Genomic DNA, 11,659 nt, shown 5'->3' on the forward strand with positions numbered 1-11,659 from the left:
GTATTAATATCACGTGAAGTATAAAACAAATCTATAAATAGAATATATTATTTATTTTTGTTCCTTTTTTTTTACTGCATGAATTGCATAATTTATTGCTGTTGAAGCCATCCAAGACCATTCGTTTTTTAGAACATTATAAAACATTCCATGAATCAATTTTGTCTTGCAACCATCTAGAAAAGGATTATCAATTCATTTAGGAGAAATTCTAATATAAAATTATAATATATAATATATATAACTATATAAAAGTTCTATATAATTATTTATAAAAAAAAATAGAATATAATATAATAGAAAATACATGTTTCTAATAAAGATTGCATTTCTGTAGGAGTGACAAATTTATTCCAATCATGAGTACCCTTTGGTACCACTTTTAAAATACGTTCAGCTGCAATTATTCCTCCAAGCCATGAAGGTAAAGTTTTATTAATAGTTGTAAGAAATATTGAACCACCAGGTTTTAAAGAACTTATGCAACACTATAAAAAATAAATATATGGCTTTTTTCATATTAATCTCTTTCTTTTTTAATATAAAATTTATATCAAAATTTATGTAAAATATGACTATACCTTTAGAAATAATTCTTTATTATTTACATGTTCTATAACTTCTGAAGCCACTACAGCATTATATATTTCTTTATTATTTAGAGCAAAATCTTCAATTATCGTTTGAAAATAATTCAATTTTCCATCTAAACTAGCATCTAAAACAGCATGCTGTTTTGCAGCTGTTATTAACTCTGATGAAGCATCAATTCCAGTTACATCTGCTCCTATTCTGGCTAAAGATTCTGATAGTAATCCTCCACCACAACCAACATCTAGAATTTTGATTCCTTCTAATGGTAAATAAGGACATTCTATTTTGACTCCTATATTTGCTAAGCCATCTCGAATAAGTTGTATTCTAAGAGGATTCAATGCATGCAACGGACGTATTTCACCATTAACATCCCACCACTTATTGTGTAATTTAGAAAAATGATCTATATCTGTAAGATCAACTGTTGATTTCTTTATTAAACTAGATTTTGTTAATTGATCAGTTTGTTCGGTCAATCTAAAATTGCAAATTAGAAATTTTTTTTGATAGCTATGTATCTTAATAAACATTATTTATATTAATTATATTATATTACATATATTTGTGTCAAATATTTAAAATTGATATATAGGTTATATACCGATTTCGAAGGGTAGATCCTGTGGATATGGATCGAAAGGGTCGAATTTTAATGATATTCATAATTTATTTATATAAAATGATTAAATGTAATTAAAAATTTAGAAAATATGCAGAATTTTTGAAGATATGTAGAAACAAATGAGACAACAGTCAACATTCGACAAAAGCACGAATGATTATGTTTGCAATTGCGACAGTAGCATTAACTATTGTATATAATTATTTGTACAAAAAGTAAGGATTTTAAGTAAAATATCTGAAAAAATTTCACGAATATTTTATTTTAGAAATAAATAATTAAAAAAATGAAAGAAATTTAATATAAAAATTAAAAATAATTTTGATATTGAAAATATTTCCATTATATTTATATTTAAAGAATAAAGTAAATTTACAGAATATATATATATCTAAAATATCATTATTCATATATCATTAATTTAGAAAATAATCTTAATAAAATTTTGATTTCATCTAATAAATATTTGTAAATCAAATAATTAATTTTAGTTAATATATATTTCTTTATATATATATATATATATTTAATAAATTTAATAAATTAAATATTTTTTTAAATGAAATATTAAAGTAAAAAAAATTATTTGATATCAATGTGAAGTATCTATCTTACGATAAATAAGTACTTCATAAAGAAAAAATGAAAACTTGTGAACGTAACCTTCATATACATGATAAATAGATATTAAAATACATTTCATTTTTTAAAATAAATTCCATAATCTTGATTATATTATAAATTAATTAATTAAAGAGATTATAAAATCATTAATTGATAAGATTATAATCTTAATTAACACTATTTTGAACGTATTAGCTAATTAAAAGATTATCAATTGATTAATTAACAAAAATAAAATAAAAGATAAGTATATTGATTAAATATCTTATCGAATTATTAAAAAATATTTTATAATTATTTCATCATGATATTTCTTATCTAATATTATCTAGTAATTTTATAATCGAATGCATATAATAATTTGAATTTAGATTAATATTTTTTTATATATATATAATTGCAAATATTTAATTAATTAATTAAAAATTGAAAAATACTTTTTAATAATAATAATATATAATACAATATAATAATAATAATAATATAAATTAAATAACAAAATATTTCATAAAAATCTATATCCATTAATATAATTTTATTGAATTATAAATATTGTTTATTTTTATACCAAATTTTATTATGAAATTATAAAAATTTTTATTTTTCTAAATAATTCATTCATCAATAAGAATATTACAGTGAATTATAAATAGATAGTACAATATAACAATAAAAATATAAAAGTACAACAAGCAAATATGTAAATACATTATAAAGTACATACAAGTTCTTTCCATGAAAAATCATCAAAACATTCCATTAAATTTATTATATTTTTATCTTCAACTAGATTAAATAATTTTTTAAAAGCTGAAAACTGAGATAAAGTTCTTTTGTCCGCAATAATAATTAATTTACATTTTGCTCTCGTTATTGCTACTGTTAATCTTCGACAATCTCCTAATACTTCAATATCCTAGATTTAAAAAAAAATTACTTCGAATACTTTTAATTTATATAATTTTAATGTCAAATTTAAATATATTACCTCTTCTATGTCTTTATTATTAAGTAAACTTTTTGCACAAGAATAAATTATAATCTGTTTATCTCTCCCTTGATATTGATCAACAGTATTTATTTCTATATCTTTAATAATTATTTTTTTTAATAAATTAACATGAGCCCTATATGGTGCAATAATACCAATTTCATCAAGTTCAATTTGCATCTGAATATTTAAATATCACATCATATTTAAATATTTAATATAAAAAAATAAAATTATGAAAAATATTATTAAATATCACCTTTAAAAGAGTTTGCACTAATTTCAATACTATAATGGCTTCCCAAATGTTTGAATTGACTTGATCACTTTCTGAATATTTAGCATTAATATCACAGCTTACTTTTAATTTACTGGTACATCCTGTGTTTATTATAATTACAGAATCATTTATATTTGATGATAATACTTTTTGTATCCATTTTTGTTCTTTCATTAATATCTGAAATATAATTCTATTATTTTATATCAATAGAATAATAAAGCATATTTTATTTACATTCATATTTTTATGTGGTGAAACAAAAGTGGCATTTTCTATTGATGTATTTCCTGCTTCTAACATATCATTATATGTTAATTTGTTTGCTAAGAACATTATATTTTTATTCATTCTATATTGTTTTGTCAAGTTAACAGTATTATTTTCACTATCAAGTCGAGCAAATAAAGATTCATCTGCACCTAGTTTTCTATAAAAAATAATTTAATAATTATAAATTAATATAATAATTTACATAAATAAATTTTTATATAAAAAATTAATTTAATATATTATTTATATTAATTAATATAATATTATCTATTAATCTATTTTAAAAAGTTCTATTATGCACCTAGCCAATTTGCTTTTAATAATAGGTGGTAATTGATCAGGATCTCCTACGAGAACAAATTTTTTTGCACTATATAATGGTCGTAATATAGATGGCTGCAATGCTTGAGCACTTTCATCCACAAGGCATATATCAAATATACGTCTTCCAAGAAGTACATGATGAGCACCATAACATGTTACTCCAATGATATTCTATATATTATAAAAATAATAAAATAAAATTAATTATAATAAAAATTATCAATTTATATATTTCTAACATTATAAGAAAAAAAATTTTTTTGTAAGTAATATTAGAATATTAAATGACTTTCTTAATTTGCATAATTAATCAATAATTTTATTAAATTTTATTATAGTAAATATATTAAAATATTTCATACTTTGCTTGTATATATCGCTTCCAAGCTTTCTGGCGAATGGCAATTTGATGTAACATATTCTTCACTTTTATATTTTAAGGATGGATGAACAGATGAACCCAATCGCAAAAAATCAATATCCTTATTTAATAATTTTAATAAAATATTGTCAACAGCACTATTTGTATGTGCAGTAATTAAAATAGAATATCCTATTTTGTGCAATATTTCTATCAATGCTACTAGTGTCTGAGTTTTTCCTGTGCCAGGCATTCCTTTGATTAAAAAATAATCATTTGCAGATATCGCTTTTAAAACAGCTCTTTGCTGATTTTTATTTAAATCTTGTAATTCTTTGGCACTTTTATGTATAACAAAATGTGATAATTCTTTTTCAAATGTAGCTGGTTTTCTAATATAAAAAAAATTTAATATAAAAATAAATTAACAAAAATTTATTAAAATAGTTAATAAATTTTGCAAACCTATCTATCACAATATTACGTAATTTTTCGCAAATTTCATTATCACCCATTAAACCTCCTACATTCGCAAAATTAAAAGAAAATAAACTAGAAGACGAGTATTTATCTATGTGGAAAAATTCATTTATATTATATTTGGTAATATCTCTGAAATAAAAAATTAAAAGATGATAACTATACTATAAAAAAAAGATAAGAAATAAAATAAAATATATTCTCCTTTTATACCTATCTAATAATATTGTGATAGAATCTTCTTTTCTTTGTGCTATAAATCCAGTGGATATATTTATCCTTGTATTTGTACTGATTAAAACATATTCATTTTCTGAAAATATCATATAAGGAATATTAGTATTTGAAAATTGTTCTTTTACATTTGCACGAATGAAAGTATGCTTGTACTTTGAATTGTATTCAATAACTTTTCCAATTATTTTTAAATTACAGATGCAGATTTTCTTTGCTTCTCTAAAAAATGAAACAATTTATTTAATTGAAATGAAACATTTTTATAAAAATTTTAATAGAATTATTATAGAATTATTTTACCTCTTTTCTGGACTTAGTGTCCACATATATCTTATTATATTTTCACTAGATTGTGCATTTTCTTCTATTTGCAATAATGAAACCCACTGTGAAATATAATCAATATGGCTAGGCTTAAATTTACTTAAAATTTGTTTTCCAAGCCTAATCAATGGATGTGAGTCTGATAACTGTATATTAGTATCTTTGTTCAAATACATACAACACAATACATTATATGTGCATTTTGAACAAGCACTATGATGATTAATTGGTTCTGGTAAATCCAATGTTTGCCAATCTGATTCAAGAGTTAAATTTGATTTTTCTACTAGTTTTGGTATGAAATAATTAGCCAAACTGTTTCGTAATAATATCAAATCTCTTTTTTCAGGATGTTTACTATTAATCTCTTGCATAACATTTTCTCTGTAATAAAAATTATTAATATAATAAATATTTAATGAATAAATATTTTAAAATATTTTGAGAATAAAATATAAATAATAAAACACCTGAGATATAGTAAAAGACCAGTATCAGTATCTTGACGAGTAAGAGTCATCATTATAATATATAAAATAATCTGACCTTTATGTTCTAAAGAAAATGAAGGTTTTCCTGTCTTAATTTCAAGAGGCATAATTTTCCTTTTTGAATTTATTTTTACTTCTACAGTAACATCTATCTTGCCTTTTAAACCTAACATAGGAAGCCAGATATTTTCTTCTATATCACAAACGTTAGTAATTTTTCCTTTGAAATTATCTTGTATATTATTTATTTTTTGTTGCTTTTTATCTGCAAATATAATTATCTTTAATATAATAAAAGATAAACATGTTATAATAAATGTTATAAAAAATATAATAAATATAATAAATATAATAAAAATTAATTATATTAGTTTATACACCTTTAACATAATGTTGTAAAAATTCATATATTTTTGATACAAATGTGAGTATCTGTTCTCGACATGCATTAAACGAGATTTGTGATGCATAAAGTAAATTACTTGTATCCTTTGACTGCAATAAACTGTCCATTAATTTTGTGATATCTGATAATTCATAAATATTTTTTTGTATTGCCTATAATATTAATCAATTAATATATAAATTAAATAATTATTTAAAAAATAATAAAAATAATAAAAAGAAAGAAAAAATCAAAAAAAGAAATTTTATAATATTTTTTGTAATACTTTTTGTAATAATTGATGAACTAAGCTCCCAATAATAATTGATGATTGATCTGCTTTAAAGTAAGGTAAATTTTCTATTTTTTTAAATTTTTCAGCTAAAATTGCTTTTCTTTTACAAAATAAAGCACCAACTACTGTTGTTCCAGATATTAATATATCTGGATGAATAATAAGAAAACCATTATTGTTATCAATAATCCACTGTTTATTTTCTTTTCTTGCTTGAATGATAACAATATCATCTTTTTGTATCTTAACATCTTTCCTATTTCAATGAAAGATAACATATTAAATTTTCTTGTTATTAATCATAATATTCTAACTGTATTTCTTACCAAAATCCTAAACATATAATAGTTGTATTACATGTTGTATAATCATTATCTTGTTTTACAATTAATAATGTGTTGTTATACTCTCTTTTTACATCAACAATTTTACATCTCTGTAAAGAATTAAAATTTATTTGACTATCTATGGGCCATTCTTCTTCAAAACAATCATTAAAATCTTCTATAAAAAATGATTCTATTTCTGACTGAATTTCTTTATGTTCTTTTATAGCAGTAGTATTTTTTCCATAAAATTCTTTTGAAGAAAAGCTTACATCAGAAGTGGTATTACATAACATATCATTGTTTATTATTATCTTTTCTTCATTTAAATTACATATTGCATTTGTGTGTTTATTAATTTCTATATTTTCTTTAAATTCAATTATAGATGCATCTTTATATTTAGTTTTAATTATATTTGTGTTAATATTATCTGTATTAAATACATTATGAATGACATTTGACTTTGTAAGTAAACGATTTTGCCTTTGTATATTTCGCACATTATATACATCAGAAGCATCATCATAATATTTTGCAATTTTTGTTTCTGATGAATCTAAAACTTCTGATATTTTTCTTTTTTTTTGTATTTCATCATTCGTAATAGCCGTTTCAACTATATTATTTATCGAATTATTACTTTTAAATTTTTCATTTTTGCAAGTCTTCATAAAATACATTGATATTTTCCGTTGAGATTGCTTTGCATTATGAGTTGAATTGTTCTATAAAAAAATATAAAATAAATAAAACAACGATGTTCATTAATTTAGTTTTAAAAGAAATATTGAATAAATTATGTTTATTATTTCATTATTTTTGTTAATTATTATATATTACCTGGGTCGAAAGATCGATTTTCTTCATTCTTCATTAAATATTATTTTTAATTTTTTTATTTTTTTGTATAAAATATCAGACGATTTTTTAATCAATTCGCGCACAATTTTTTCTATATTCATATAATTATAAGAAAGGAAATAAAAACAGGTTTTATAGAAATTACGGAAAGATCATATAGGGAATTTATTCAAAGTTATGAATTTTTAGGGATTTTTTTTATATTTTTACAATAAGATAAATATATAAATTCATATTTTTCTTTTATATAAATAATTCAAATTATATATAATTTAAGTCTAATTAAAATTGAATCATATGCTAATATAGTTGATTATATGATATTTACGATAATATATTTTTTTGATTTTAAATGAATAAGCATTTATATAAATTAATAAATCAAATGAATTGATTCATATTAATATTATCATATTATTAATATTTTATTTAAATCCTTTTTAATTAAAAATAATTGGAATTTGACGCAGTGATATTTTTATCCTTTAAACGGATTGGCTAAAAATTTAGTATGACATGTAATTAGCATAAATTCCTAAAAATTAAATCAGTAATCTTTTTAGTATCAAAATTTCTAAAAGAATTAAAAAAATTTTAATTTTCTAAAATTAAGTTCAATATACTATAGTTCATTAAATATTATATTTACATATATACAATTCAATATTGTATTCATATATATATAATTCAACACAATTTTATATATATATATATATATACACACACATATTTATGTAATATTTATACAATCATTGATTAATATATGATTAATTTTGCAACAATATCAAGATTTTTTATTTTTCACTAAGATATTTATTTTTTATTAATTATTGCTTCATAAAATTATTACAAATTTAAAACTTGTATTACTTTCCTTTAAAGTTTATAGTTTAAAAATTAAAAACTTATTAAAAACTTTATAGTTTAAAAATAGATATTTTAAAGTATATCAATAATATTTTCTAAAATTCTTTACATGATGTAAACATATTTAGAAAACTATAGTGTATCATTCACTGAATTGAAAATATAAAAAAGTATATCATTGCAGAATTAATATTGTTTATAATTATGATTTGGTTGACTCCTACATATTATTGAAATACGTCTATCTTTTAATATATATTGTCCTTTAAAAAAGGATTCTTTATTTTTTAAAATTTCATGTGTATAATTATATCTAGCAATGCCACTGTAAATATAAATATAAAATATAAATAATAAAATATATATTGTTACAAACATACAAACATTATTTTTACCTCATTATGTATAAGGATCTTCTTGATAATAAAAAATCTTTGTATAATAATTCATTATCAACCATTTTTAATCTCATTACACTATCTGTTAACAAACTTAAACCAGCAATAATTTCTCCACAGAACTATAAAAAAAATCATTTCACTTAAAAATTAATTATTTAAACTTTTATAAATATTTAAAAAATAAAATACATACTTTTATACTATCAACATGTGGTTTTATCCATCCTTCAGATGCTAAATCTAAAATGTGTATTAATGGAATATGAGATATTTCTTTGGCAAATGCTTTTTTCCGAATTCTATCTATTATTTTTATATTTTTTTCATTCCATTTACTTTTTTCCGTCTCTCTATAATTATGTATTGCCTATAATGATCAATTAAAATAAATATATTTATAATTTATGTAAAATAATTATCATTATACTAACATCATCCCAATGCGATTGTTCATATCGTAATCTTTTTATATAAGAATCAATTTCTTCAGTTAAAGATATTTCTTCTTCAACTGTTATAAAATTTGGGAAAATTTGCATCGTCTTATCAAGTTGGTCTTTCCAATTATTCGAATTGATATTTAATTTATTAAATAAAATTTTTGATTGCGAATAGCATTTTATATTAATGCAATTGAAAGTTCGATTTACGATATAAATTAGAAAATTCAATTTAATTTTCATTCTTTATTCAATTTTTTGATTAGGTTAAGAACAAAAGATGATAAAAATTTCGATTTATCCAAAATCTAAAATAATCGAATATCATTTAATATGTGTCATTTATATTTAAAGATACATATATTACAAAATAAATACAATTTTTTCATTTCGCAGAAAAATAATTTTCAAATTATATCATTAAAGATTAGGATTATCAAATATAATACTGACACAATTAGATAATTATTTTTTTATTTCATAAAAAATAGAAAATAATTATTAATATTTAATTAATATAATATAAAATTTGAAAAAATTATAATATAAAAAAAAGAAATTTTAGCATTTCAATTTTATTCAGCAACTTCACTTTTATTTTTCACCAAGCTTAATATATTTTAAGGTTAGAAATCTGGTACGAATGTTAATATATAGAAGTAATAGCATTATATTATGATTTCAATGAAAATTAGAGATGTGCTAGCTACGACTGCTTCGATTTGCACAGTTTTGCAATTCCTAGCTGGCGTGTAAGTAAAAATGTGAAACTGAAATCTGATTTTCTTTTATTTGAGAAATTGTTAAGAATTTTTATATATTTTGTTAATATAAATATATTATATAATAAATTTTTAAAGCATTTAATCACATATTTTTCTAAAATATAAAAATTTTTTAGATTTTGACAAAACATTTGTCTTGTCAAAAATAAATATTAAAAAAGTTTTTAGTATTCATTATATTTAGGCAAAAATATATTGTATCTAATATGTGAATTGAAAGACAAAGAAATATATTTTAGGCTGGTATGCAGAAAAATTATTAAAAATGGCAGCACAGGAAATAGTTCAGCTTTGGCATTTGTAACATGTTATACATCGTAAGTGTTATATTTTTAATAATAAAAATTATTTATTATTAAAAATTGTTTTATTATAATAATTATTTCTTTATTCTTTATATTTCTTGTTACATTTCATTTAATTTATGTTTTAATGTTTTTTAAATATTCACTAAGAATTTAATTAGAATCAAGTTTTTATACAATATATGAGTTTTTGTATAAATAAATATATGTTACAGATGTGTTTTATGGATGAGATATGGTATGCTTATTGAAGATCAATTTATATTGTTAGTGAATATTTTTGGCATAATACTTCAAGCATCTTATCTTTATGTGTTCATTTTATATAGTGTAAAAAAGTTTAAAATAATAAGACAAATAATTGCAGCTACATGTTTTCTTGGAACTGTATATTTTTATAGTTTTTATGAACAAGATAAAATATTAGCTGCAAAATATGTTGGTTTTCTTAGTTGTACAATAACAGTATTATTTTTTGCATCTCCGTTAATGATGCTGGTAAGTCCTCTTAACTTTTTCAATTTATAATGAAATGAAAATCATTTGTTTAAAGAAGAAATGATGGAACAAAATATTTTTTTTTAGGCACATGTAATAAAAGTTAAAAGTACTGAAACTTTACCTTTTCCTATTATCATGGCTTCTTTTATAGTTTCTTCTCAATGGTTTGTGTATGGTTGCCTTCTTAATGATCCTTTCATACAAATACCAAATTTTTTAGGTTGCATATTATCTGCATTTCAACTTTGTTTCTTTTTGATTTATCGTAATGATCATTTTAATAATGCTTATTTAATATAATATTGAAATATATTTTATGAATTATAATTAATATGTTTTAGAAAAAAAAAATATATTTTTTAATGTATTGATATTTATAACTTAAATGTATAATTTAAATGTATTCTTAAGAAGAAATATATTTCTTGAACAATTAATGAGTCATTTTCAATCAAGAATATATATATTTTAAAAGTTATATTTTCCCGCCAAAAATAGTTATTTTAATATAATTTCTTAGCTAATTTAGTTAACATTATAAAATTCCCTAGATAAGAAAATAAAAATTAAAAAATACAATTTATAAGAACATAATAACAACATTAAATATTATACATATATAAATTAATTATCAAAAATATTTTTCGTAAAAAAAATCTATTTTTTTATTCAATCTGATATTTCATTAATGAATATGTTTAATAATATCGATATAATCTAATTTTATAATTTTAAACTTTTAATAACTTTATTAAGTTATTTTCTTATTCTATCGTTTTAAATATATAAAAAAAATATATTTTTATAGAATCTTAAGATCATATAAGTAATTCATTTGAACTTAGTATTAATTGTATATATCTTTTAAATGTATATGAAAAAATAT

General features: G+C 20.1%; 4 protein-coding genes across 6 annotated transcripts; 1 reads left to right on the forward strand and 3 right to left on the reverse strand.

Moving 5' to 3' along the window:
• Nucleotides 1–32: 32 nt before the first annotated feature.
• Nucleotides 33–1,892, reverse strand: Coq3 (ubiquinone biosynthesis protein COQ3, mitochondrial). Its single transcript, XM_003693246.4, has 4 exons — nucleotides 1,199–1,892; nucleotides 582–1,074; nucleotides 308–488; nucleotides 33–176 (listed from the first exon to the last, which is right to left on the reverse strand). Exons 1-4 carry the CDS (start codon nucleotides 1,258–1,260, stop codon nucleotides 52–54), a joined length of 861 nt encoding a protein of 286 aa, XP_003693294.1. The 5' UTR covers nucleotides 1,261–1,892; the 3' UTR covers nucleotides 33–51.
• A 370-nt stretch (nucleotides 1,893–2,262) lies between these two features.
• Nucleotides 2,263–7,632, reverse strand: Dna2 (DNA replication helicase/nuclease 2). 2 transcript variants are annotated; one of them, XM_031916272.2, is made up of 14 exons: nucleotides 7,454–7,632; nucleotides 6,611–7,338; nucleotides 6,276–6,540; nucleotides 5,985–6,162; nucleotides 5,584–5,869; nucleotides 5,090–5,497; nucleotides 4,766–5,008; nucleotides 4,538–4,684; nucleotides 4,074–4,464; nucleotides 3,689–3,882; nucleotides 3,352–3,544; nucleotides 3,094–3,294; nucleotides 2,832–3,014; nucleotides 2,263–2,759 (listed from the first exon to the last, which is right to left on the reverse strand). In XM_031916272.2, the coding sequence occupies exons 1-14, from the start codon at nucleotides 7,478–7,480 to the stop codon at nucleotides 2,553–2,555; spliced, it is 3,651 nt and encodes a 1,216-aa protein (XP_031772132.2). In that variant the 5' UTR covers nucleotides 7,481–7,632; the 3' UTR covers nucleotides 2,263–2,552. The 2 variants fall into 2 exon arrangements, 1 of the variants encoding a protein (XP_031772132.2); XR_015291460.1 differs by having other exon boundaries at nucleotides 2,620–2,759; nucleotides 2,832–2,970.
• Nucleotides 7,633–8,097: 465 nt separating this feature from the next.
• LOC116414293 (RNA demethylase ALKBH7, mitochondrial) lies at nucleotides 8,098–9,886 on the reverse strand. Of its 2 annotated transcripts, none has more exons than XM_086905845.1 (4): nucleotides 9,174–9,886; nucleotides 8,936–9,092; nucleotides 8,737–8,861; nucleotides 8,098–8,666 (listed from the first exon to the last, which is right to left on the reverse strand). In XM_086905845.1, exons 1-4 carry the CDS (start codon nucleotides 9,194–9,196, stop codon nucleotides 8,528–8,530), a joined length of 444 nt encoding a protein of 147 aa, XP_086761971.1. In that variant the 5' UTR covers nucleotides 9,197–9,886; the 3' UTR covers nucleotides 8,098–8,527. The 2 variants fall into 2 exon arrangements, with proteins under 2 accessions (XP_086761971.1, XP_031772133.1); XM_031916273.2 differs by having other exon boundaries at nucleotides 8,936–9,109; nucleotides 9,174–9,490.
• On the forward strand, nucleotides 9,575–11,210 carry slv (sugar transporter SWEET1). Its single transcript, XM_003693252.4, has 4 exons — nucleotides 9,575–9,934; nucleotides 10,207–10,284; nucleotides 10,488–10,770; nucleotides 10,858–11,210. The coding sequence occupies exons 1-4, from the start codon at nucleotides 9,858–9,860 to the stop codon at nucleotides 11,071–11,073; spliced, it is 654 nt and encodes a 217-aa protein (XP_003693300.1). The 5' UTR covers nucleotides 9,575–9,857; the 3' UTR covers nucleotides 11,074–11,210.
• The last annotated feature ends 449 nt before the right edge of the window (nucleotides 11,211–11,659 follow it).

Source organism: Apis florea, unplaced genomic scaffold (assembly GCF_048593485.1).
Source record: "Apis florea isolate Af1SG1 unplaced genomic scaffold, ASM4859348v1 contig_2492_pilon, whole genome shotgun sequence".
NCBI classification, from domain to species: domain Eukaryota; kingdom Metazoa; phylum Arthropoda; class Insecta; order Hymenoptera; family Apidae; genus Apis; species Apis florea.

Excerpts from the sequence above, each read along its gene's own strand:
- slv (XM_003693252.4), top strand. The coding sequence starts at position 9,858 with ATGATTTCAATGAAAATTAGAGATGTGCTAGCTACGACTGCTTCGATT. Across the intron at positions 10,285-10,487 it reads TTTGTAACATGTTATACATC|ATGTGTTTTATGGATGAGAT; the intron begins GTAAGTGTTATA and ends TATATGTTACAG. Across the intron at positions 10,771-10,857 it reads CATCTCCGTTAATGATGCTG|GCACATGTAATAAAAGTTAA; the intron begins GTAAGTCCTCTT and ends ATTTTTTTTTAG.
- Coq3 (XM_003693246.4), bottom strand. The coding sequence starts at position 1,260 with ATGAATATCATTAAAATTCGACCCTTTCGATCCATATCCACAGGATCT. Across the intron at positions 1,075-1,198 it reads GGATCTACCCTTCGAAATCG|ATTGACCGAACAAACTGATC; the intron begins GTATATAACCTA and ends TTGCAATTTTAG. Across the intron at positions 489-581 it reads ATAAAGAATTATTTCTAAAG|TGTTGCATAAGTTCTTTAAA; the intron begins GTATAGTCATAT and ends TATTTTTTATAG.
- LOC116414293 (XM_031916273.2), bottom strand. The coding sequence starts at position 9,425 with ATGAAAATTAAATTGAATTTTCTAATTTATATCGTAAATCGAACTTTC. Across the intron at positions 9,110-9,173 it reads AACAATCGCATTGGGATGAT|GCAATACATAATTATAGAGA; the intron begins GTTAGTATAATG and ends TGATCATTATAG. Across the intron at positions 8,667-8,736 it reads AGATCCTTATACATAATGAG|TGGCATTGCTAGATATAATT; the intron begins GTAAAAATAATG and ends TTATATTTACAG.
- Dna2 (XM_031916272.2), bottom strand. The coding sequence starts at position 7,480 with ATGAAGAAAATCGATCTTTCGACCCAG. Across the intron at positions 4,685-4,765 it reads ATCACAATATTATTAGATAG|AGATATTACCAAATATAATA; the intron begins GTATAAAAGGAG and ends TTTTTATTTCAG. Across the intron at positions 3,015-3,093 it reads TAGTGCAAACTCTTTTAAAG|ATGCAAATTGAACTTGATGA; the intron begins GTGATATTTAAT and ends TTAAATATTCAG.